We start from the raw sequence: 26337 nt of genomic DNA on the forward strand, positions 1-26337 counted from the left end.
CAGGACCAACGCTTGAGGACTGTTAGCTGTCACCATCTCGCCTGCAGAGAGGAGCCGAGTGTCATTTTCTCCTTCTGGGCCTCAGTTTCCTCCCCTGTGGTGCCTCCAACCCCGGAGGCCCTGAGACTCCTCTTAGCCTGGATTCCTCTGAAGGCAAGGACTCGGGTGCAGGCAGATTATTTGGGAAATGCTTCTAGAAAACAGGCCCGAGGGAGCAGGACAGTGACAGGGAAGGAGGGATTTCACCACGAGAGTCATTGAAGTCACAGTTCTAGGTCGCTCCACTGGGATCTCCTGAGAAGCGGACAGGATGCTCCCAGGTTGTCTGAAGGCAGAGACAGGTGCCCTCATCTACGGGCTCCTACCCCACGAGGTGAGGGCTGCTCCCAGGGCCTCCACTCAGCTGCTTTGGGGCTTCTGTGCATGGGGGTGGCGTGGGGTGGAACACGGTGTCCATGGGAGTCTGCCCAGAACTGCCCAGAACTGCCCAGAACTGCCCAGAACTGCCCGCCGCAGCTGCACCAAACTCAGGAGTGGGCTCGGGGGCCCCAGAGACAGCTGCTCCATTCTCGCAGGAGACCGTCTTGGTTTGAGGAGCCGCTGGGTGGCGGGGCAATGAAGTTTCAGGACCACGGAGAGCCTGTGTGCCCCCAGCTGCCACGGGCCCTGCCGCTTCTCCTCCCCCAGCTGGCCTCCAACTTCCAGACCACGGTGCAGAAGGGGTCGCAGTCGGAGGCGTACTTCATGGCGGTGGAGAGGGTGCTGCAGTACATGAAGGTGGGGTGCGGCCTGCATCGGGTGCGAGCCCAGGGCTCAGCTCCGAGGCCTCTGCGAGTCCCGGGGCCTGAGACTTTCCCAGGCGGCCCCAGGGCTGCGCCCGTCCCCCCGTCCCCCCAAACCTGTGTACCACGTCTCCGCGGCGCTTCGCAGCCTCGGCTCGTCTTGACCAACCTCTCCACGTGCCAGCAACCCTGGATGAAGAAGGAACAAGCTCCCCCTTGCATTTTTTACTTAAGATTTTTTTCCTTTATTGATTTTAGAGAGAGAGGAAGGGAGAGAGAGAGAGATAGAAACATCGATGAGACAGAACACCGATCGGCCACATCTTGCATGCCCTCCACTGGGGATGGGGCCCACAACCTGGGCATGTCCCCATCGAACCGGCGACCTCTTGGTGCACAGGTCAACACTCAACCATTGAGCCACTCCGGCCGGACCAATCTCCCCTTTTTAGAAATGAGAGCTTTGCCCGCGTCTAATAATAATAATAGTGACCATCACGATCGTCCTTACTGTCGCTTCTATGTATGTCCCAGTAGTTCAGTGCACAGATTTCGAGCCAGCTCACCCAGGTTCAAGTCTAAGCTTTGCCGCTGAATCAGCCCTGCAGCCTGGGGCACTGGACACGGCCTCTGTCCACCGCCTCTGAAATGGGAAAGGTCACCTATGTCACTGGGCTATTACAAAGATTACATAACGTGACCTAAAGTTTCTGGCAGCTCCCCGCCCGTAGGAAAGGCTCACTATCATCATAGCTCGGTCATCTCACCGAATCGCAGAACCACTTTATGAAGTCGATGTCATACCCCCATTACCCAGAAGAGGAAACTGAGGCGTGGCCAAGCTGAGCATCTCGCGGAAGCGGACACAGCCAGGGCTTGTGCAGAACCTGTGGACTGCAGAGCTTGGATTGAGCTCTGAGAGCCGCCGTGGGGGCGCTGTGCGGGCGGTGGGGAGCTGGGCTCGCAGCCAGGTGACCCTGTTCTCCATCGTCCTTTCCTGCCGACACGCCCACCTGCGCTTGGTGTGCGCCGTGGGCTGGAGCCCTCGCTGTCCAGCTGTGTCACCTCACACACGTCCTTCACGCTGTCTGGGCATCCGTGTCCGCACCTGTGATACGTGTGTAAAGGCGCCCACCTGCTAGGACAAGGACCGAGACCGAGTCCCGGGGCTCTGAGCTGCCAAACACGCCCCACGGGGGCGCTCTCTGCCGCCCTCATTCTCAAGGTTCTGATTCTGTTTCTTTAGAACCTCAGACATCAACTTAGAGAATGCTCTCGTATTAACAAGGAGGGGCTAGCTATAGGGTTTCTCATTCGTTTGGGATAGAACTACGTGCCTTTCAGGAAAGTGGGGTCAGGGATGTTCTTGGGGTGTCCCTCCGGAGGGTCACACAGCTGGGGCTCGATGGTGACTCAGGGCAGGCTGGGGCGGGGGGTCTGCAGGGGTTGGGTAGAGGTGGATGGTAACTGCTGGTTTCTTTTTCTTTCCTCAAAAACGAGATGAGTGCCCCCGAGGCTCCCTTCCACGTCGGAGGCACAAGCTGCCCCCAGGGGTGGCCGCCGCACGGAGAAATCTCCTTCCAGGATTATCACGTGAAATACCGAGACAACACCCCCGTTGTCCTCAAGGGCATCAGCCCGACCATTCACGGCCGAGAAGTGGTGGGCATCGTGGGCAGGACGGGCTCTGGTGAGCTGAGCATCCTGGGCACCCCGGCCCCCAACTTTGGCCTTCGGGTAGCAGGCCTGTTTTCATCCTGGGTTTGCTGTGACCCCACAGATGTTTGCTGGCCCTCACTTTGTGCTGGGCCCTGCCCCAGCCCCAGCGTCCTCGCTGCCCTGGGACCCCGTGCAGGAGAGAGGTGTTGAACGGGTCTGAGCTAAGGAGGTAAGTGAGGTCATTGTAGGTGTGGTGTGCGCCGGAGGACAGAGGAGGGTGGTGTCGGACAGAGGGACAGGGTCGGTGGTCCTGGAGCTATGGTGGCCTGGGCTCTGAGGCCAGCGTGGGAGCGGGGACAGGAAGGAAAAATGGTGCAGGGGAGGGGCCGGCGCTTCAGGCAGGGCTCAGAGCAGGGCAAGGGGTGCAATCTGAGTCCCCTCCCCTTTCCCCCTCCCCAGCCCTTCCTTCCTAGACTTTTATCAGCTTTCTTCTCCCCTCTCCTGACTTCTTTCCTTCCCTCCCTCTCCTGTCACTTTTGGGAGGTCTGGTCCAAGTGTCACTCCCTCCCACTCTGCACTTGTTCTCAGCTGTTGCTCCGACTGGGATCTTGCCCTCTCTTGTGCACCTTGGAGCTGCCTCCTCCAGGAAGTCCCCTGGGATGACTGGAGCCTTCCTGGGTCTGCTCCTCCTCAGGCCCCTGCCGGCCTCACACTGCTGCCCGGTGCAGGGCTTCAGGCTGGACTCCAGGGCGGCCCTCCCTTTCTGTCTGTCCCGGCGGGTAGCTTGTGAGGGCCGAGGGCTGGCACAGAGGAGCTCCGGGTGGACCCGGGGCCACATGGCTCCGTCCACTCCGTAGGCAGTTACTGAGCAGCACTGAGCCGGGCAATGGGAACGTGAGGTGATCAGACACACAGCTGCCACCCCGCCGACCTTATCTTTTGGAGCAGAGGTTGAACATGCAAATGTGTTAGGGGCCTGGCAAGTGGCATCGATGGGTGACGAGGGCCGGGAGGACCCCGTGGTGAGCGGGAGAAGATGGGTCTCTCAGGGAAACAGCTCTGCTCGGCTCCGGCCGCTCACCACCCTGCGGACACGGGCCTGACGCATACGGTGTGAAGTTCATACAAAGGATCTTCGGGTTTTTAAAAATTTTGGCAACGAATTTTAAAAATGACAGTAATCCTTTGTGTGAAACAAAACACATACGAGGCTGAGTTTAATTCGCAGCTGTCCCGGAAGGTCGAGGGGACCCCGGCAGATGCAAGGTGCTTTGTGAGCCGTGCTGTGCAAATGAAAGCAGAGTGTCTTTTTAATTTTTGAAACCCGACGGTCAGCCTTCAGTTCGCTGTTCAGCTCCTGCGCTGTGGCCACGCACTTTCACGTCCGGAGGAGGGAGGCAGCTGGTTCTCTTCCCTCGGCCACGGGGCATTTGAGGAAGATGTCAGGAGGGGCCTCCCCACAGGGCCCCGTTCTAGGCAGGAGAAGGGAGAGCTGGGCAGTCCGGGCCGTGAGCAGGCAGAGGAGGAGGCCTCAGGTCCACATTTTCTGGGTCCTCAGAAGCCAGCTCGGGAGCTAAACTCACCCAGACACGAGCTCCTGCTTGGCCGTGCGCGGCGGCCGCGTGGGACCAGGCCTGGCGGGCCGCGGGTTTCAGGGACATTTCAGGGGCATCTCAGAGGCAAGAGCATAAACGGACCTCAGAGCGCCATTGATTCTGATGGATCGATCAATCGATTCATTCATTCATTCATTAATTCACTCACTTATTCATTCATTTACTCATCCATTTAGTTTATCTTTTCAGAAACTCTGCCAGGTCCAGACACTGGCTAGGGATTGGGGACATTTACGAGAATCACCATTGCTCCTACCCGGGCCTCCACCAGGAGTTCACAGTGTAGTTGGGGGGAGGGGATGTATCAGAGACATAAGACCTGACTAATTGTAATACAAAGAGGTAATAGCTAGATCAGAGATATGAAGAAAGTATGATATATACACTCTATATTTTATGTATAGATATAAACTTGATACATGCTGCAACATGGCTGGGCCTTGAACACATTATGCTGAGTGAAATCAGCCAGACACAGCAGGACAGATATGATCTATGTCCACTTAAATGAGGCACCTGAAATAGGCAAATCCATGAGCAGAAAATAGAAGGCGTTACCAGGGGCTGGTGGGGATATTGTTTGATGGGTAGAGTTTTTGTTGGGGATGAGTTTTAGTGGATGGTTACACATCGTGGATGTATTTAATGCCCTGAACTGTATACCTACACATGGTTAAAACGATAAACATGTTATGTATATTTTAACACACACACACATCGAAAATGGCTTAAGCTATAAAGTCCTCCTTTGGCTCACGACCCCGGGAAGGCCAAGGCGGATTCAAGGGCCCAGTGCCCCCTAGGTCTGCTTTGCTTTATTTCTGGGCTCCAGTGAGGGCCCCAGGGGACTCCCTGTGTTGCAGTCTCTCCTGGTCAGTTGGAGAAAGAGCTTTAAAGGTCCTGAGATGCACTCTGTGGTGACCTTCCACCCCGACTAATCCCTGAGGGAGGGTTGCTGAGTGCTCACTGCTTACACCTGAGTCACTTGCCCCCCCCCCCCAAGCTGGTAAGAGAGTCCCACCTGGACCACATGGGCTTGGGGGCTGGGGGACAGGTGGCCCCCAGAGAGAACTCATGGGGCTTCTGCTTGCAGGAAGAACGGGTGCCGACGGGCACAGGAAATGCCCGCTCCTGGTAGCCCCACGGTTTCCGTAGCCCCGGGGTCCGGTTCTAGCCGTTCTTGGTGGTTCCCTGTGCGCAGGACCGGCTGCTCTGCGGTCGAGGTGGTTACTAAACACCTGTCTTCCTCTCGTGGAGGTTAAACCTGGACCCCTTGGATCGCTACACAGATGAGCAGGTCCGGGACATCTTGGAGAAGACATTCCTGAGCAAGACTCAAGTAGCCTAATTCTTGGGCCTCACCTGCCTGTTGGACAGGCGCGCCGCCCACACGGTGTCAGGTGGTGCGGCTCGGGGCCGGGCTGACACCGGCTCCCAGAGCTGGGCTCCCAGGAAAGGCTGAGGGCTCAGGGACACGCAGGGGCATGGCGGGGAAGGCCGCTCCCTCGGGCTCTTGCGCTCAGTGGGTGGTAAAAGCACCAAGCCGCTGAGCAGAGACACTTCCCGGTGGGGGTGCGAACTGCGAGGTCGCAATAGGACCACAGCACTTCCGAGGGGCAGCAGCTCCTCTTCGTGGCTGGCCAGGCAGGGCCCCTGAGGACCGGACCCTGGAGCTGAGACAGATCCTGAGCGGCGCAGGAAGGAAGGAGACAGCTGGGTGCAGAGAGAGCGGAGGAGCGATACAGAATGGACGGGGCCTTAGGAGGAGGTCAGGTCAGGTCTCACCCCACAGGCCCACAGGCCCACAGGCCCACAGGCCCACTGGACCTCTTTCGTTTGCCCCGTATCTCAGATCTTAAAGTGACCGCGAAGACTGCAGGCAGAAGTCGAGGAGAACGGCAAGAACTTCTCCGTGGGGCAGAGACAGCTTCTCTGCTTGGCTCGAGCCCTCCTTCCAAACTGCAAGGTGAGACTAGGAGAGGCCCGGGAGGACGCCGGGAGGGGACACACTGGCTGTGTCCCTCCATCACCACAGGGCCGGGCCATACGTGTCTGGGGCAGTGAGGGATGGGGGGCAGGGGCGCACACCTGGGCCCTCAGCCCTGACATCTGCCTGAGCCAGAATGGTCCACCCCTGGAGCCCAAAAGCTACAGGCCAGAAACTTGCTAATTTGAAAGTTGCCCACTATGCATCCTTTTTAAAACTTGGGTGCAGGATGCTCCCTTGTGCTCATTAGAGTTGAGACATGAAGCTCAATGTTACAAAGGCTTGAAAAGTGTCGTCTGATGGAGTTCCCAAACAATTTGCCAGGAATTTCAGCAATTTGACTACATGGGCTCGTTAGGAACAAGCTTTCTCTCACAAGCAAGGCAGCACACATGCACTTGCACAACACATACACGCACAGGTACACATGCGTACGTGTACACACATGTGCACATGCACACACACAGGTGTACATGCACCTCCCACACACGTGCACATGTGAATTTTGTCATATCTGTGTGTCCTCTGATTTACCGACGATGCCCTCTTTCTAAGGACGGGCTCATCTTAAACTCACACGCGTGAAATCCCACTTTCTGTGCTAGTTAGTCTCTTAATGCGTGTTGTTAGTGCAGCCAACACGGAAGTGCTGCAGTAAGAAGAGCAATTAGCCACAGATGGGCTGCGTCTGGCGAGCCCCCCGGGGGCGCCTGCCCCGCTGTGGGCCCTCTGCTCTGCGTTCATGTGGGCAAACGGGAAGGCAGTTCTTAAAACAAGACGTGCCACCGGGTCATTTTCAAGGACTTAATCTCCAGTCACTAAAAATAGTCAGCTTGGTGGAGACTACTCTTCACAGCGTAACCGGTGACGGGAGCGCCCGCTGGGTTTTGAACTCCGTCCAAAGCTCTCCACTTCCAGCGAAGGGTCTGCGGTGAAGGAGTGGTCGGCCCAGGACCAGACCCGGGTCTCGGGGCCCACGGAGGCTGCCTCCACCCTGTCGTGTCTTCACCAGATCATCCTCGTTGATGAAGCCACCACGTCCATCGACATCGAGACCGAAGCCCTGATCCAGCGCACGATCCGCGAAGCCTTCCAGGGCTGCACCGTGCTCATCACCACCCACCGCATCACCACCGTCCTCAGCTGTGACCGCATCCTGGTCATGGACAACGGGAGGGTGAGAGCCGCATTGGGCTGCTCGTGCCAGGAGGCCCTCGGACCCTTCCAGGCTGAGCTCAGCGGTGTCCCTGTCCCTTCCTTTCTCCATGCCCAGGTGGTAGAGTTTGACAGGCCTGAGGTCCTGCGGAGGAAGCCCGGGTCCATGTTTGCAGCCCTGCTGGCCACAGCCAGTCACTGAGCTGGGGAGCAATGGGGGCCGGTGGCCGAGCTCACTCGCCAGGATTCACCAAGAGAACAGCGGAGAAGCCTGCAGTTGCGACCTTTGGGCGTGGGGGCGGCAGAGAGAGACTTCTCCTGAAAGCTGGGGGGGGGGGGGGGGGGCACAGGGGTGCTGGGATGGGATGAAAATGGAGACTGGGGGAGCAAACCCTGGAATGGGCTGCTCTGTGGCTCCCCAAACCTGAGGACCCCGGCATGCTTTGAGACCACAGGTCAAAAGTTTGTGTCTCTTTTTGACTGATATGCTGAGTAATTTTTGATTATATGAAAAGTGTTGCGAATAATGTATTGATTTTGTAACAAAAAAAGTCACATTTTCTGGTCTGCTTTCTATTTTAGCTAGTATTCCGTCAGCTGTAGGGAACAGAAACTGCCTCAAACTGGCTTCTGGGAAAAGGAACTTGACTGGCTCAGGTCATGGAAAGGTCCAGGGAAAGTTCCGGGTTGGGTGCCAATGTTGACTTGCAGACTTTGCCTCTCTTCTCTCAGCTTTTCTTCGTTGGCTTCACTCTCTGGCTGGCTCCCTCCTCATGGCGACAGAATGGCTGCCAGCAGCTCTAGGTTCACATCCCACCAGCTCAGCTCCCCAGATCTGGAGTCCTCGATGATTCCAGCAGAAGCTCCAGGGCTGAATCTAACTGGGATGACTCAGGTCACGTGCTTGTCGTCCCTGAACAAATCGTGTGCTCGGCTGCTGGAATACAGTGACCTGGGCCTCCTGGGGGTGGTCTCAGCTGCCCTGAATCACAGAAACTGGGAATGGAAGGGGTTGTTTCTCCAAAATAAAGTCGGGGTGCTCCTAGGCAGGAACGCATCGTGGATATGGAGGCTGGGCGGGTCCCCAACAGGAGCTGTCTGCCACAGGTTTGAGTACTCGAGAGCACAGGTGGGCGGAGTAAGAGTTAATTTGTAACATCCGACAACTGTAAATAACACATTTGTTGCCCACCCACACAGTGGTTACAGATATATACATAAGAGATAATTATTTTCAGTTTACTTTGAGGGACGCCTCATTGTTGTGGGGAAATGCATTTAAAAGTATTTTTGTTTTGTTTGTTTTCAGATTACAGTGTCTGATTTTGCCATAAGAAAATCAATTCAGTAAACACATATTTCCTCCTCTGTTTCTTTTTTTTTTTAATCCTCACCCGGGGATATTTTTCGATTTATTTTCAGATAAAGTAGGAGGGAGGGTTAGAGAGAGAGAGAGAGAAACAGAGAAACACCAGCATGAGAGAGACACATCTATTGATTGCCTCCTGCACAACCCAGACCAGGACCAGGGACCAAACTGCAACCGAGGTACATGCCCTTGACCGGAATCGAACCCGAAACACTTTGGTCCTAGGGCCAATGCTGTAACCACTGAGAAAAACCGGCCAGGGCTGTTTCATTTTTTTCTTTTAACTTATCTTTATTGTTTTTTGTGGGTTTTCTTTTTTTGCATGTTAAAATCCTATCATACATGTACATTTTATTTTATTTATTTACTTATTTTTAAATCCTCACCCAAGGATATTTTTCTATTTATCTTCAGATAGAATGTGAGGGAGAGAGAGAGAAAGAGAGAGAGTCATTGATGTGAGAGAGACCCATCCACTGGTTGCTTCCCAACCAGGACCAGGGTCCAAACCACAACCGAGGTACCTGCCCTTGACTGGAATCAAACCTGCTACTCTCTGGTCCACGAGCTGGCTCTCTAACCACTGAGCAACCGGCCAAGGCCAATTTATCTTTATTGTTGAAAGTATTACAGAGGTCCCTCCTTTTCCCTTCCCCTTGACCCCCTCCTCCCCTCCCCCACCCCCTTCCTTCCCCACACTATTGTCTGTGTCCATTGGTTATGCATATATGCATATAAGTTCTTTGGTTTATCTATTTCCACCACCCCCCCTTCCATTTGAGGTTTGTCCATCTAACAACCAATTTGTACTTCTTAATCCCTTCACCTTTTTCACCCATGCCCTCAACCCCCTCCCATCTGGGTGCCATCAAAAAGTTCTCTGTATCTATGAGTCTGTTTCTGTTCTGCTTGCTCATTTTCTTTTTTATTAATTAATTTATTTTTGTTACAGATGTTTCTCCTTTTTTCCCCACTGATTCCCCCCTTCCCCTCCCTCCATGTCCTGTCCCCAGCTTTGTTGTCCATGTTCATTGTTCTTGCATACATAAATATAAGTTCTGTGGTTTATCCCCCCCCCTTCTGGGGATTGTCATTCTGTACCCCACTTCCACGACTCTGGGACTACCCCATTCCTCAGACTGTTATGTTCATTATATTCCACAAATAAGTGAGATCATATGATACTTGTCTTTCTCTGTTTGGCTTGTTTTGCTTAGGATAATACTTTCCAGGTCCCTCCATGTCACCTCAAAGGATAAAAGATCTCTCTTTCTTACAGCTGCATAGTACTCCATTGTGTATATGTACCACTGCTTTTTTATCCATTCGTCTACTAATGGACATTTGGGTTGTTTCCAGATCTTAGCTATTGTAAATAATGCTGCTACGAACATGGGGGTACATATAGTCTTTCTGATTGGTGTTTCAGGCTTCTTAGGGTATATTCCCAGAAGTGGGATCACTGGGTCAAATGGCAGTTCAATTTTTAATTTTTTGAGGTAGCACCATATTGTTTTCTATAGTGGCTGCACCAGTCTGCATTCCCACCAGCAGTGTACTAGAGTCCCCTTTTCTCCACACCCTCACCAACACTTGTTGTTTGATGATTTGTTGATGGTGGCCATTCTGACAGGTGTGAGGTGATTCCTCATTGTTGTTTTAATTTGCATCTCTCTGATGATTAGTGATGTTGAGCATTTCTTCATATGTCTCTTGGCCATTTGTATGTCCAGTTTGGAGAGGTGTCTATTTAGTTCCTCTGCCCATTTTTTAATTGGGCTCTTTGTCTTCCTTTTGTTGAGTTGTATGAGCACTCTATATATATTGGAAATTAACCCCTTATCTTATACATCATTGGCAATGATGTTCTCCCATACAGTGGGTTGCCTTTCCATTTTGATGATTGTTTCTTTTGTTGTGCAGAAGCTTTTTAGTTTGATGTAGTCCCATGTGTTCATTTTCTCCTTTGTTTCTGTTGCCTTAGGTGATGTATGAGTGAAAATTCTGCTGTGTATGATGTCTGAAATTTTGTTGCCTACATTTTCTTCTAGAATTTTTATGGATTCATGAGTCACATTTAAGTCTTTTATCCATTTTGAGTTTATTCTTGTGTATGGTGTAAGTTGATGGTCTAGTTTCATTTTTTTTGCATGTAGCTGTCCATTTTCCCCAACACCATGTATTAAAGAGGCTGTCTTTACTCCACTGTATGCTCTTGCCACCTTTGTCAAATATTAATTGAGAATATTGCCTTGGGTCCATTTCTGGGTTTTCTGTTCTGTTCCACTGGTCTATATGCCTGTTCTTGTGCCAGTACTAGGCTGTTTTAATTACAGTGGCTTTGTAGTATAACCTGAAATCTGGTAATGTGATCCCACCAACTTTGTTCTTCTTTTTTAAGATTGCTTTGGCTATTCAAGGTCTTTTTTAGTTCCATATGAACTTTTGAAGTATTTGTTCTAGTTCTGTGAAGTATGTCGTAGGTATTTTCATGGGGATTGCATTGAATCTATAAATTGCTTTGGGTAGTATGGACATTTTAATGATGTTAATTCTTCCAATCCATGAACAATGTATGTGCTTCCACGTTTGTATATCTTCCTCTATTTCTTTTTTCAATGACCTGTAGTTCTCTGTGAATAGGTCCTTTATTTCTTTGGTTAAGTTTATTCCTAGGTATCTTAATATTTTTGCCGCAATGATAAATGGGATTTTTTTTTTAGTTTTTCTTTCTGTGAGTTCATCATTGGTGTATAAGAATGCATTCGATTTCTTCACATTAATTTTGCATCCTGCTACTTTGCCAAATTCATTTATTAAGTCTAATAAATTTTTGATGGAGTCTTTGGGGTTTTCTACATATAGTATCATGTCAATTGCGAATAATGACAGTTTCACTTCCTCCTTTCCAATTTGGATCCCTTTTATTTTTTCTTCCTGTCTGATTGCTGTGGCTAAGACTTCCAGTACTATGTTAAATAAGAGTGGCGAAAGTGGGACTCCTTGCCTTGTTCCTGTTCTTAAGGGAAATGCTTTTAGTTTTTGCCCGGTGAGTATGATGTTGGCTGTAGGTCTTTCATATATGGCCTTTATTATGTAGAGGTATGATCCCTCTATTCCCAGACTGCTGAGCGTTTTTATCAGAAATGGATGCTGGATTTTATCGAATGCTTTTCAGCATCTATTGATATGATAATAAGATTTTTATCTTTCATTTTGTTTATGTGGTGTATCACATTTATTGATTTGAGAATATTGATGAATCCCACTTGGTCATGGTGAATAATTGTTTTGATGTATTGCTGGATTTGATTTGCTAGTATTTTGTTAAGGATTTTGGCATCTATGTTCATCAGGGATATTGGTCTGTAGTTTTCTTTCTTTGTAGTGTCTTTTTCTGGTTTTGGAATTAGAATTATGCTGGCCTCATAAAACGAGTTTGGAAGTCTTCCTTCTTGAATTTTTTTAAAAATAGTTTGAGGAGAATGGATATTAGTTCTTCTTTGAATGTTTGGTAAAATTCCCCCGTGAAGCCATCTGGGCCTGGGCTTTTGTTTGCTGGGAGAGTCTTGATTACATCTTAAATTTCCTTTGTTGTTATTGGTTTGTTCAAGTTTTCTATCTCTTCCTGGTCCAGTTTTGGGGGACTATGTGTTTCTAGAAATTTGTCCATTTCGCTTAGATTGTTGAATTTGTTGCCGTATAATTGTTCATAATATTTGTTAACGATCCTTTGTATTTCTGTGGTGTCAGTTATTATTTCTCCACTTTCTCATTTCTGATTTTGTGTATTTGGGTTTTCTCTCTTTGTTTCTTGGTGAGTCTGGCTAAGGGTCCATCAATCTTGTTTATCTTTTCAAAGAACCAGCTCTTTATTTCATTGATCCTTTGAATTGTTTTTTTTTGGTCTCCATGTCATTTATTTCTGCTCTGATCTTTACTATTTCCTTCCTTCTACTTGCTCTGGGGTTTTCTTTTTGTTTGCTTTCTAGTTCTTTAAGTTGTGAGGTTAGACAGTCTATGAGAAATTTTTCTTGCTTCTTGAGGTAGGCCTGTAGTGCTATGAACTTCCCTCTCAGAACTGCTTTTGCTGCATCCCATAGATTTTGTGTTGTTGTGTGTCCATTTTCATTGGTTACCAGGAAGTTTTTAATTTCTTCCTTGATCTCCATGGTAACCCATTCATTGTTCAATAACATGCTATTTAGCCATTATGTTTTCAAATATCTTTGCATGTTCTTGTTGCAATTGATTTCTAGTTGCATGCCATTGTGATCTGAAAAGATGCTTGATATGATTTCAATCTTCTTGAACTTGTAGAGACTTAGTTTGTGCCCTAACATGTGGTCTATCTTTGAGAATGTCCCATGTGCACTTGAGAAGAATGTGAATTCTGCAGTTTTGGGGTGTAATTTTCTGTAGATATCTATTAAATCCATTTGATCTAGTGCTTCATTTAGAGTGTGTTTTCTTGTTAATTTTTTGTCTCGAAGGTCAATCCAGTGATGTCAGTGGGGTATTGAAGTCCCCTGCTATGATTGTATTGCTGTTGATTTCTCCTTTGAAGTCCTCCAGAAGATTTTAAAAATATGTTGGTGCTCCTATATTGGGTGCATATATGTTTACCAAGGTTATATCTTCCTGTTGGATAGATCCTTTCAATATTATGTAGTAGCCTTCTTTGTCTCTAGTTATGGCCTTTATTTTGAAATCTACTTGATCAGATATGAGTATTGCTACCCCAACTTTTTTTTTTGCTTTCTGTTTGCTTGAAAGATTTTTTCCCCATCCCTTCACTTTCAACCTATTTGAGTCTTTTGTTGCAAGGTGGGTCTCTTGTAAACAACATATATGCGAGTCATGCTTTCTTATCCAGTCAGCTACTCTGTGTCTTTTTATTGGAGCATTCAAACTATTCACATTTAAGGTGATAATTGATATGTACTTATTTATTGCCATTTTTGTTTAGTGTGGTTCTATTTTTCTTCCTATTTCTTCTATTTATTACAGCAGTCCTTTTAGCATATCTTGCAGTGTTGTTTGGTGTTAATATATTCCCTTAGCATTTTTTTTTTTTTTTTTTTTTTTTTTGGTCTGGGAAGCTCTTTATTTGACCTTCTATTTTGAATGATAACCTTGCTGGATAGAATAGTCTTGGATTCAAATTTCAGATCCTTGTTTTTCATGACCTTGATTACTTCATGCCACTCCTTTCTGGGCTGTAGTGTTTCTGTTGAGAAGTCAGCTGAGAGCCTTATGGGGTTTCCTTTGTAGTTAACCTGTTGCTTATCTCTTGCTCCCTTTAGGATTCTCTCTTTGTCTTTAATTTTTAGCATTTTAATTACTATGTGTCTTGGTGTAGGCCTGTTTGGGTTCTTCTTACTTGGGGCTCTCTGTGCTTCTTGAACTTGAATACCTTCTTCCTTCACCAAGTTAGGAAAGTTTTCTGTCACTATTTCTTCAAATATATTCTCTAACCCTTGCCCATTTTCTTCCTCTTCAGGGACTCCTATGATGCGAATGTTATTACATTTCCAGTTGTCCCACAGTTCTCTTAAGCTGTCTTTCTGTTTTTTTAACTGTTTTTTCCTTTTGGTTTTCTGATTGGTTGATCATTTTCTACCCTGTCTTCTAATTCACTGATCCGGTCCTCAGTTTCCTCTACTCTGCTGGTTAGTCCTTAATGTGTTCTTAATTTCTGCTATGTCATTCTCATTTCCACTTGGTTGGTTTTCAGTGTTTATGTATCTTTACTCATAGTGCTGATGTCCTTACTCATGTTGTTGAGCTTCCTCAAAATCATGGCTCTGAACTCTACCTCTGATAATTTGCTTAGCTGCATTTCATTGATCTCATCTTTGATAGAGTTCTCTTGTTATTTCATTTAGGAATTGTTTCTTTGTTTCACCATTTTGGCTATCTCAGTGAGTTTTGGAGCCTGCCAAATTTTCCCTGTGGGTGTTGGTGTTCTGGTGTTTGTGGCTCCCTCTACTGGATTTGGATGAGCCTGGTGAGCCCACATTAAACACCACTGTCAAATCTTACTTTCCTGGGTAGATTTGCAAGCCCAGGAAAGGTTTAGTTAGCCTCTAGTGTTTTCCTGGTGGTTAGTAGTCTCAGTTACTCAGTGCCTTGGAATGTAGCCCTAGTGTTCTGCCTAAGAGGATTTTCAGAGTGTAGGATAGATGCTAGTTGTTAATGAGCCTCAATTTGCATTTCTTTGCCTCACCTGGGAAAGGCTGAATCCCTGAAAGGTGGGGGGGGAGGGGACTGCTGCTTTTCCCCACAACTCAGGGAAGGAGCACACTGGCCACCGTCCTTTGTGGCCAAAACTCAGCAAAAATTCTGAGTGCCCTCTAAATCCCAGGTGAACCCAAAGAGTTCCAGCCAGTCTGCCTTCCCTCTGCCATAGCTCCCAGGTGAGTGGCTGTGGCTATTTTAGCTCTCTGTTTCTCTGTGCTATGGAGCGGGCTTGGTCTTTATTCCCCAAGGGCGCTGCTCACAGCTAAGACTGCTGCTGTCCGTGGGCTCCCAGCCCGCCACCCTCTTGCGCCTCCACAGATCCTACCAGTGTCCCTGGTTATATGGTCCTGTCCTGCTGCTTTTCTGTTGCTTTACTCTGAGGATTTGTCTTTATTTTAGTTGTAATTCCCGTTTGGTCCTGGGAGATCGTCTGCGTAGCTTTTATTCACTCCGCCTCCATTTTCACATCCTCTATGCCTATCTGTGCACAGCTGGGTCGCACAGACCTCTCTGGTGCCCCCACACCCTGCAGGTCCCATGGGTAACTGGATGGCACAGTGCTTTTGGCGACCAGGCTCTATGCCTATGTTATGGCTGCTGGGTTGCACAGTCCTCTCTGGTGCTTCAGCACCTTGTAGGTACCGTGGGTAATTGGATGCGACAGTCCCTGCTGGGTCGCACAGTCCTCTCTGGTGCTTCAGCACCTTGAAGGTACCATGGATAATTGGATGGGACAGTCCCTGCTGGGTCACACAGGCCTCTCTGGTGCCCCTGCACCCTGCAGTTCCTGAGGGCAGGCAGCTGGATTGCACCAGTCTCTCTCAGGCTCTGGCTTCCCACTGCTTTTGTGAGCAACTGGACTGTACAGGTCTCTGTGTTGCCCCAGGTTCCGCTGCTGGTGGCTGTGGAGTGCTGCTGCCCCTTGGGGCTCAACTCCTGCTCAGCTTTTGCTGTAGTTTTTGGGGATGGGTCTCGGCTGCTGGTCTGTGCCTCTGTTGACTAAGGATGGATCTGCTCCCCAGCCTCTGTTGCTGAGGGTATATCTCGACTCTGATCGGGCTGCTACTATGGGGGATGGTGCTGGGCTCCGGGCTGTCTGCGGCTTCTGGGACAAGCATCTTGGGAGCTCCACTACTGTGCATTGGTCTGTGTTGACACAGAGTGCTCACTGGTCCAATGGTGCCAGGTGCGCTGGTGGGCTCCAGTTGTTGGGCCCTGGCTGTTTCCACTTCGTCCTCCCAGGGAAGACCCGGGATCTTCCAAAATGATGGGACTTCCCCGTGGTGCAGGGAGAAGCGCTTTGAAGGGCCGCTTACCACAGTAGCTGGCTGCTCCCGTCCACAGCACAGAAACCTTCTGCTTCACGTCTCTGCACTGCTCAGGTTTGGTTGTCCACCTTCACATCCACTCACACTCTCTCACACACTCACTCACTCTCTCACACACTCACCCTCCCTCTGGTCCTGCCTGCCGCCATCTTCCTTGCTTGCTCATTTTGTTTGTAGATTCAATTTTTTATTTTTATTTTTTTTATCCTCACCCGAGGACATTTTTCCATTTTTTGTTCAGGTAGAGTGGGAGGGAGAGAGAGGAACAGAGAGAGAGAGAGAAACATCGATGCGAAAGGAACACATCGAGTGGCCGCCACCCGCACGACCGACCAGGGCCGGGGACAAACTGCAACCGAGGTACGTGCCCTTAGCGGGAACCGAACCCGGGCCTCTCAGGACCGCAGGCCGATGCTCTAACCGCTCCAAACCGGTCAGGGCTGTAGATTCAATTTTTGATGGATATGTATTTATTGCCATTTTATTGTTCATGTTGTTGTTGTTGTTGTTCTTCTTCTTCTTCTTCTTCTTCTTCTTCACCATCAACATTTCATATAATACTGATTTCATGGTGATGAACTCCTTTGGCTTTTTCTTGTCTGGGAAACTCTTTATATGTTCATCAATTCTAAATGATAGCTTTGCAGGATAGATAATCTTGGTTGCAGGTTGTTGCTTTTCATCACTTTCAATATCTCTTGCCACTCCTTTCTGGCCTGCAAAGTTTCTTTGAGAAATCAGCTGACAGTCTTATGGGAGCTCCCTTGTAGGTAACAAACTGCTTTTCTCTGGCTGCTTTTACGAATCTCTCTTTGTCTTTAATCTTTTGCATTTTGATGATTATGTGTCTTGGTGTGGGCCTCTTTGAGTTCATCTTGTTTGGGACTCTCTCTGCTTCCTGGACTTGTATGTCTGTTTCCTTCACCAAGTTAGGAAATTTTTCTGTCATTATTGTTTCAAATAGATTTTCAATTTCATGCTCTCTCTCTTCTCCTTCTGGCACCCCCATGATGCGAATGTTGGCACGCTTGAGATTGTCCCACAGGCTCCTTACACTATCCTCATTTTTTTGGATTTTTTGTTCTGATTGGGTGTTTTTTGCTTTCTTATATTCTAAATTGATGATTTGCTTTTTAGCTTCACCTACTCTACTATTGATTCCCTGTAAATTGTTCTTTATTTCATTTAGTGCATTCTTCACTTCTGACTGGTCCTCTATTATGCTCTTAAAGTCCTCACTAAGTTCATCAAGCATCCTTATAACCAGTGTTTTGAACTCTGCATCTGTTAGATTGCTTATCTCCATTTCATTTAGTTTTTTCCTGGAGTTTTGTTCTGTTCCTTCATTTGGGACATGTTTCTTTGTCTCCTCATTTTGGCTGCTTCCTGTGTTTGTTTCTATACATTAGGTAGAGTTGCTATGTCTCCTAGGCTTCCTAGGGTGGCCTGTTGTAGTAGGTGTCTTGTAGGGTCCAGTGGCATAGCCTTCCTGGTGTACCCTTAGTGTGGACTGTCTACCCTTCTGTTGTAAATAAGTCTTGACTGCTGTTGGCATGTCAGTGGGAGGGATTTACTCAGGCTGATCAGCTGCAAAGACTGGCTGTGCTCACTGACCACTGACCTCTGACCACCTTGGAGGATCAGCTGTGCAGGGCCCACCACACAGAGCAAGATTTACTTCAGCAGGGCCCTGGTACCCACTGAGTCCACTCATTGAGTGTGTCCCTTGTGGAGGTGGTTGCCTGGTGGTGTTTCGATGTGGTCTGAAGCTGTCCACTGGGTGTACTGGCTCTGGGGCAAGGTCAGCCACTGCCTGTATTCTACCCAGGGCCTCCAGGCATAAGCTACAAAGTGATCTGCCGATGGCTGCCTCTTGTGCTGGGCTTGGAGGTGCCCAGGAAAAGTCAAACTGTGAACCAAGGCTGGCTGCTTCTAGTATAGTCCTGGGGCCACTTGGTGAGAGGTATGGGGCTTCCTGTGGCCAGATGCTGCTTGTTCGAGAGATTTTACAAAAATTTGAAGCAGGAGCCAAGACAGGCCATTCCTATGGTAAAGCCACTAGAAACAGTTTGGGTGGGCCTGTAAGTTGGGTGGGTCAGGGCCTCAGGGAATCACCAGGGTGGGGCAAACAGTGTGAGCCAGGTTTCTGGAGTCCCAGTTATGAGGACCGCCTGCCAGCCCCGTGGGGGAAGGGCTCACCAAATGACCAGCGGCCTCTGGCAGCACGTCTGTAGGGGAGAAATTGTCCCTCCAGCTCTCGCCCTGATGCCTAACAACTCAGTTCTTCCCCGTATGCCTCCGGTGACTTTTTAAGCTGCCTCCCCCATGCTGGAGCTCAGAGGGAGCCCATCGGACTAAGTCCGTGCACAGGCCCTTTAAGAGGAACTGCCTGGGGCTCCAGCAGCCTCAGCCTCCCTCAGCCTCAGTTCCAGCTGGTTTTACAGCCCAAAGTGATGGGGATTCTCTTTCTGGCACTGGGATCGTGAGCTGGGAGCCTGGTATGGGACCGGGACCCCTCACTCCTCAGGGAGGATTTTCCCAGCAGAGGTAGCCCTGATTTTTATCCACCACACACTGGTGTGGGACCAGCCCATCCACCCCTCTGCCCTCCTCCCAGTCTCCATGAGGCTTCTGTAAATTCGTGGCTGTAAGACTTCCATTCAGCTGGGATTCAGGTGGTTCTGAATGATGGTTGTGCTGCAGTTGTGATGTGGTCGTGGGAGGAGGGGATACGGCACGTGTACCTCCGCCACTGTCTTGACCACTTCCTCTGTTTCTTGCACTGAGGGTAGGTGCTGGGGGTGCAATGATGCCCCTTCATGGGATTTGCCCTCTTGAGCGTGAGTAAACAGTAAACAAGTAAACAGAACCAAGTGACGAGGTGAGGAAGGGTATAGGAGACTCGGACAGTCAGAGAGGGCTTCCTGGTGGAGGTGAGGTTATGGTTTACAGAGACCTGAGAAAGGAGCAATCCTTTGCTCAGATGAAAGGGATTGGGAAAGAAAGGGATGTTCCAGGCAGAGAACAGCAAACAAGTCCCGGGGGCCTGGACTGTGACGAGGCTGATGCACTCCCCGGCCCAAAGGAAGAGGCAGCCCCAGTCCTGGTTAGCCACAGCTGCCATCTTTTCTGTTCCTCCCTGGACTTCTTAGGCAGCACCTGCTTCCCTTCCCAGGGCAGTTCCTGGGTGAATGTCCTCTCTCTAAAATCCCTTTGCCCGGTTGACCCCCTCCTCCCCAGTTCTCGTCTTTCCTTCCTGGGCCCCGAGGAGCGCCAGGGGTCCCTCCTCCCCCACCTCATCACAACCCTGCAGGGTCTGCAGGCTGAAGTGCCTACTCACCCTGCCCTGTCCCCTCCCAGAGCGGCTGTCCGCTAGAAAGTGCTCTGCAAACACACGTTCCTCATGTTGGCCAGCAGATGGCAGGCTCCTCCCAGGAAACGCAGGGAGGGCCCCGTGGGTTTCACATCTAGAGCCACTGACTCCACCAGGAAAGGGCTCACCCGTGTCAGAGAACAGGAAACAGAGCCGATGTCCACTCCGCTCCCAGGGCCCCACCCACCGCCCCTCTCTCCCCAGAACAGTTCTCACCCTTGACTGGAGATACCCCACTTTTGAAAAATAGTGCCGTCCACTCCTGGGCGTTCTCATTTCATTGGTTTGGGTGGAGACTGAGCTCTGCGTGCTTTCGATGAATCTGATACGCCTGAGACTCGAGAACCCACAGCTCCCAGGGCACAAAGCCAGACTTTTTGAAAAATGGCATATATATATGTGTATGCACACACACACACACACACACACACATCTATATGTGTGTATATATATTTTTTTAAATTCCTTTATTGATTTTTAGAGAGAAAGGAAGGGAGATGGGGAGAGAGATAAAAACATCGATGAGAGAGAACATCGATGGGCCACCTCCCGCATGCCCCCCACTGGGGGTCGGGCCCACAACCTGGGCATGTGCCCTGACCGGGAATCGAACCTGCGACCTCTTGGTGCAGGGTCGCTGCTCAACCACTGAGCCACACCGGCCTGGGCTGGGCACTATTGTAGGAGAAACACTGGTAAATGGAGGCTCTTCAAAGGACGACCAGCAGGGGGCCTGGAGCCCACATTTGAGAGGAAAGGGTGCACTGCCTGAAGGCCTAACAGAAGGGGCTCCAGAGGGCACTGACGGTCATGTCATTGGAAAATCCCACCAGGGAGTGGCTGTGAGCCCTCGTGCACCCCGAAGCTTTGCCCAGGGTGGGGTGTGGGGCAGGGTTGATGTCCCCAGGCTCCAGGAGGAGTCCACAGGCCGAGTGGCATCGGGGGGTCTGCATAGGTGGGGAAGTGGATGGGTAACTTCCCTGGACACATGAGTCTGGGATGCAGTTACAAACACAGCCAGCGCCTGGCAGGGTCCTCAGACCTGACAGAGCGTTGGGATGGCCCAGAGGGCTAACACTGCCTGCCAGGCCCCACCCCACACCTTCTCGGTCAGTCCGTCTGGGGTGGGGCTTAAGACTTTGTGTCTCTAGCAACATCCCAGGTGTTTCTGCTGCTGCTGACCTGGGGTCTGAGCTTGCTCTGTCATGTGTGATCTCGAGAGGAAAGGTTCCGACCCCATTCTGATGTCACCCCATAAGCGTCTGTGTGTTCTCAGGGCACTTTTATTCTTATGACCTCTTTTGGTGCAGACCCCCTGAGCATCTCACTAAGCCATAACATTCACAGTCCGTCCATTTCATTGACCCAGAAGGGGTCTTATTTCCTTCGTACATGTCAACAACCTCAGTGAAGTTTTGGCCCAAAGGAGGGGTTTCTACCCCAGTAATTCAACAAGATCCACCTAAATACGGAGCTATCATCTTCCTAAGGAGCCTCTCCATGCCCACCCTCTAGGCTCCAGCCTCCGGGGTGCCCTGTGCTGCTCTCCTCGGGGTTCTCCCTGCCCCCTGCTCCCCATTCCTGGACGGGGTTACGCAGAACAGTTCGGTTCTTGCTTCGAACGCCTTTCCTGCCAAGCAAGTCATCAGGGTCTCATCGTCTCCCCCAAGAGACGGACCAAGGCCCCTCTCAACAAACAGTTTCACCCTTGGATACACTCTGGCACCAGCTGTTAAGATAGTAAAATTTCACCCCATTATCCTAATTGTCCCCCAGGCTGTCCCCTGTCTCATTTAAACAACTCTGTGGAATCCAGCTGTGCCGGAGGCAGGAGCAACTGCGGAGACTGTCAGTCCAGATGTCCTGAGCCTGTGGTCCACGGACTCCGTAGCTGGGCTCAGGGGAGCATGAACTCGGATGGGAAGACATTACGTCTTTTTTTTCACTCACTGAAATTTAGCATTTCCGTTCCCTATGAAAGAGGCAACAAACCACACCAGTGTTAGCAGTGCCCGTGACCTGGTCACTAAACAAAATTGCAGACACTCTCAAGTCTCAATTTGATTGCTTCAGAAATCTCAAGGTATCATGATGTGCATCGCTCCTTTGAAATTAGAATGGCTATTGGACTCAGGCCATTATTCTCCCATTGATACAGAAGGATATGTTACAATGTTCAGTTTTGTTTTTTAATGCGGATTTTGACAACCCTGTTTTGTTTTGTTTTTATCCTCACCCGAGGACATTTTTCCATTTTTTGTTCAGGTAGATTGGGAGGGAGAGAGAGGAACAGAGCGAGAGAGAGAAACATCGATGTGAAAGAAACACATCGAGTGGCTGCCACCCGCACAACCGACCAGGGCCAGGGACAAACTGCAACCGAGGCACGTGCCCTTAGCGGGAACCGAACCCGGGTCTCTCAAGACCGCAGGCCGACGCTCTAACCGCTGAGCCAAACTGGCCAGGGCGACAACCCTGTTTTAGTGCGAATGGTTTTCTTTGCAATCCTGTGGTTTAGTTTGTGCATCAGAAATGCTGTTCTGAGAACACACTCGAATGACCAAGAAGTCTGCAGACCTTCCGCAGGGGTCTGTGTTCCTCACTGACTGGCCACAGGCCCCCCACCTCCCTTCAGGCAGGAAGAGCGGTACCCTGAGGCCTCCTCCTGGGTGAGGTCCATCCCCACAACCAGCCGGCAGGGGGAGGAGCGGCCGGGGTAGGGGTAGAGAGAGGATTTGGGCAGACTTAAAACACGACAGCAACTTTCATCATAAAAACCATGTGAGTTAGAGGAACAGGTCTTCTAAGGTGTCTAGATAATTCCTACGAGTAAGTCAGGGTCTGGTACATCTGAGTCGAGAGATGGGCCCCCTTGCAGCGGTCGGCAGCCCGGGTCCCGTCCAGCGCTCTGGGCTCCGGCGCTCTGAGCAGAGCAGGGCCCGCACTCAGGGGCCGAGGCGCCGAGCACGCCGGTGCTCCAGTGTGCAAGCTCGAACCCAGACCCGCAGGACCCTTTCGTATTCAAGGGTTCACTCTTAGTACCAGTCCCAGACTTGAATGGTTCAGCGAATGAGGAGTGAATGAAGGAGCCTGTTTTGAAGATCAGGTTCCCCTCCACCTCTGACCTCCACATGGGCGTTTTGCAGGAACACGGAGCAGGAGGGGGGAGCCTGCTGGGAGGCAGGTCCCTGGACGAGAGGCGGGACCTGGGCTGCTGGCCTCAGCCCTGCCCCCCTGGGGTGGAGAGCCTTCCTGGGCAGAGGGCCTGGGGGGAGGGCCCCTCCTCTCACACAGCTGTGCTGTGCCAGGCTGGGGGGCTGTGCCAGGCTGGGGGGCTGTGCCAGGCTGGGCAGGAGCTTCGACCTCGCTGACCGTGCCATGGCCCTCCTGGGGGCAGAAGGAATGTTGGTCCCCCAGAGTTCCCCTCCGGGGTGGTGGAGTGGCAGTTGAAGGGGCAGTTGGAGGGGAGGGCCCCGGCAGGAGGGCAAGGCCTGCCCACTGTGAGCCCCGCCTCCTGACCCTCCTTCTCTCCCTATCCTGTGCTTCCTGCCCAGGTAAAGGCCCCTCTGTCCTGGCCAGTCTCTGTTAGTCTGGGGGCCCTTGTCTGTCACCCCCAGTGCAGGCTGCCCTGCGGGAGGAAGCGGGGACCCGGAGCCTCCCAGGGCATAGGGAGGCTGGGAAACTTCCACTGTTGGAAGTACCGATGCCAGTACCGGCTTTCCAATCTGTGCCCCCCCCCCTACACACATTGTACTGTTCACAGTTCAATCACACGATTTCTTTTCAAACACCTTGAACTCATGGTCTACTACCGTGTGGCTCATGCAGACCCAGAACACGAGTCCTCATTCTTCAACCTTGTCCAAGCCTCTAACGGAAAGGGTGGTCGCATCGGTCACCGTCTGGGGCCTCTGGGGACCAGAGCACTTTAGCAACCTCCCCCTTCTGCACCCCCAGCTTCCCTGCACCCTCTTCTCACCTCCCTTCTCTCTCCAACACCAACCACACGTGGCTTCTCCAGGGCCTGGCTGCCCGTGTGGCTGGGGACAGCTGGAGGGGACAGGAGGGGACGGGCAGGGACTGAGCAGCCTTACACGGCTGCTCCTCTGAGCGGGAGGCTGCCCGGTGCCGAGGAAAGGGCTGCGAGAGTGGGGGGGGGGGAGACCCTCGCTCGGGCAGCGGTACTTGGGTGCCTTTCAGTCGGGGAGGGCTCGTTAAGAAAGGAACAGGAAGGACTCCGACTGGGGCTCACGGCACGCGGCGGCTGCGGGGGTCCGAAGGAAGGATTCCCGTTCTGGCAGCAGGGACACTCAGAAGCCATTCTCTGGGGGGCTATCGCTCATGTGCATCTTCGGGGTTAGCGAAGCAGAAGCAGAATCGACGGGAGCAAGGGGAAGGGTTTCTTCTTGAAATGCCCTCGAGCTGTCTTCCGTCCTCCCTCCGTGAGGGAGACAAGGAGAGAACGGGCACCCACTCGAAGGAAGACAGTGGTGCCCACGTCACCCACAGCCCCGAGTCTGGGGCAGTAAGGAGAGGGGACGGTGGCAAACGGAGCCCGCACGCCCTGCCCACGAGGGGCCGCCACCGCCCAGGCACCCAGGGCTCCGGACTTTTGGACACAAGCCACGGGTCCCTTTTTCTCGGATTGTGCTATCTCCTAATTCAGACTCAAAAAAATTTAAAACCTGTGCAGTCCAAAGAAACAGCCTTGACGTTGCCTGCGGTCCGTGATCCACCGGTGTGTCCTCTGCCCTGAGCACAGACCCCTGCTCCTGCCCTGTGAGGCCCGTTAGGGTCAGTGGAAGACACCCCACCAGCAAGCAGCAGGACGCTGCATGGGGCCCGGTCCCACCGGCGCCACCCAGATGCTTGAGTGGAGAGGGACATGCCAGGGACAGAGCCCTGGGGCCTGGTGCCCGGGGTCAGGTGCCGTCCCAGCTCCATCAGCCCCGCCCCGCCCCACCGCCAGGAAGCAGATTTGTCACTCAGGCAGCTCCCCACCCCTGGCAGAGGACGGTGTGACAGCCGGGAGAGAGAGGCAGCCAAGCCGACTTCCTGATTTAAAAGTCTCATTTCCCCCGGGACTGCCAAATTTAGCGAAGTGCCGTTCCAGCCGCTTCCAAGCCGCCCGTGGAGTGCTCGGGGAACGGGGAATGGGCTCCCACACCGGCCTCCCGCGCTCCCAGGCCCCGCCCTGCCCCCGCCGGCTCCGCCTGGCACCCTGGAGCCCAGGCCTCTGAGGCAGGCTGCTGGCCAGCTGCCAGGACCTTTGCCCTTAGAAGAGGGGGGAGTCATAGGTGAGCGGTCTCCAGGACGGGGAGCCCAGCCCTCGGACGAAGGACCAGAACCGGAGGGCCTGGGGACCGTTAGCTGGACCGAGAGGAGTCCCCCATGGCTGCTGGGGCCAAGCAGAGGGACAGATGGCTGGAAAGAGAACACACGTGCAGCCTGCAGACACCTTTGAGCTGGAGGAGATGGCGCTCAGGTCCACAACAGGAAAATGATCCATCCCTGCAGGGCTATTCCTTCTCCTCCTCCTCCTCCTTCTCTTCCTCCTCCTCCTTCTCCTCCTCCTCCTCCTCCTCTTCCTCCTCCTCCTCCTCCTGCTGCTCCTGCTCCTCCTGCTGCTGCTGCTCCTCCTCCTCCTCCTGCTCCTCCTCTTCCTGCTGCTGCTCCTCCTCCTCCTGCTGCTCCTCCTGCTGCTCCTCCTCCTGCTCCTCCTCCTCCTCCTCCTCCTCCTCCTCTTCCTCCTCCTCCTCCTCCTGCTGCTCCTGCTCCTCCTGCTGCTGCTGCTCCTCCTCCTCCTCCTGCTCCTCCTCTTCCTGCTGCTCCTCCTCCTCCTCCTGCTGCTCCTCCTGCTGCTCCTCCTCCTGCTCCTCCTCCTCCTGCTCCTCCTCCTGCTCCTCCTCCTGCTCCTCCTCCTCCTCCTGCTCTTCCTCCTGTTGCTCCTCCTCCTCCTCCTGCTCTTCCTCCTGTTGCTCCTCCTCCTCCTGCTGCTCCTGCTCCTCCTGTTGCTCCTGCTCCTCCTCCTCCTCCTGCTGCTCCTCCTCCTGCTCCTCCTCCTGCTCCTCCTCCTCCTCCTGCTCTTCCTCCTGTTGCTCCTCCTCCTCCTCCTGCTCTTCCTCCTGTTGCTCCTCCTCCTCCTGCTGCTCCTGCTCCTCCTGTTGCTCCTGCTCCTCCTCTTACTGCTGCTGCTCCTCCTCCTCCTCCGTTAATCCTCACCTGAGGATATTTTTCCATTGATTTTTAAATAGAGTAGGGGGTGATGGTAGAGAGAAACATCAATGTGAGAGAGACCCATTGATGAGAGACACATTGATTGGCTGCCCCCCACACAACCCTGATGAGGCCAGGGATCAAACCTGCAACCGAGGTACATGCCCTTGGCCAGAATCGAACCTGCGACCCTTCGGTCCGAGGGCCGACACTCTCACTGCTGAGCCAAACCGGCCAGGGCTGGGGCTATGTCTTTAAAAAAGGTTTCACTTCTTATTCTGAAATAATTTCAAACTTACGTGAATACTGTGAAAAGATCCTAACTACCCTCCTCTCCGATTTGCGAATTAGTGGGGTGCCATGTTTGCCTCCTCCAAGTATGGGTACGATTTTCCCGACACGCTTGAGAGCGAATCAGACATTTTGCTCCGTTATCTCTGAACACTTCAGTATTATTTCCTAAGAAGAAGGGTGTTCCTTACATAGCGATAACTATAAAAATTATTGCCAAATGGTACAGGGATGAAAATGAGGAAATTTTATTCGGATATAATGCCATCACCTAACCTACCATCCATATCCAGATTCGCCCACTGTTGCCATGATACC

The 26337-nt window shown here is 51.6% G+C and overlaps 1 protein-coding gene across 1 annotated transcript in view; it reads left to right on the forward strand.

Moving 5' to 3' along the window:
- ABCC11 (ATP binding cassette subfamily C member 11) overlaps positions 1 to 7401 on the forward strand; it is a 38024-nt gene extending 30623 nt beyond the window's left edge. Inside the window, 7 exon segments of the mRNA XM_036276074.1 lie at positions 688 to 777; positions 2283 to 2519; positions 5061 to 5191; positions 5315 to 5396; positions 5910 to 6023; positions 7057 to 7221; positions 7318 to 7401. Of these exon segments, the coding sequence (XP_036131967.1) occupies positions 688 to 777; positions 2283 to 2519; positions 5061 to 5191; positions 5315 to 5396; positions 5910 to 6023; positions 7057 to 7221; positions 7318 to 7401 (903 nt within the window).
- The last annotated feature ends 18936 nt before the right edge of the window (positions 7402 to 26337 follow it).

This window comes from Molossus molossus, unplaced genomic scaffold (genome assembly GCF_014108415.1).
Source record: "Molossus molossus isolate mMolMol1 unplaced genomic scaffold, mMolMol1.p scaffold_m16_p_21, whole genome shotgun sequence".
In the NCBI taxonomy this organism is placed as follows: Eukaryota; Metazoa; Chordata; class Mammalia; order Chiroptera; family Molossidae; genus Molossus; species Molossus molossus.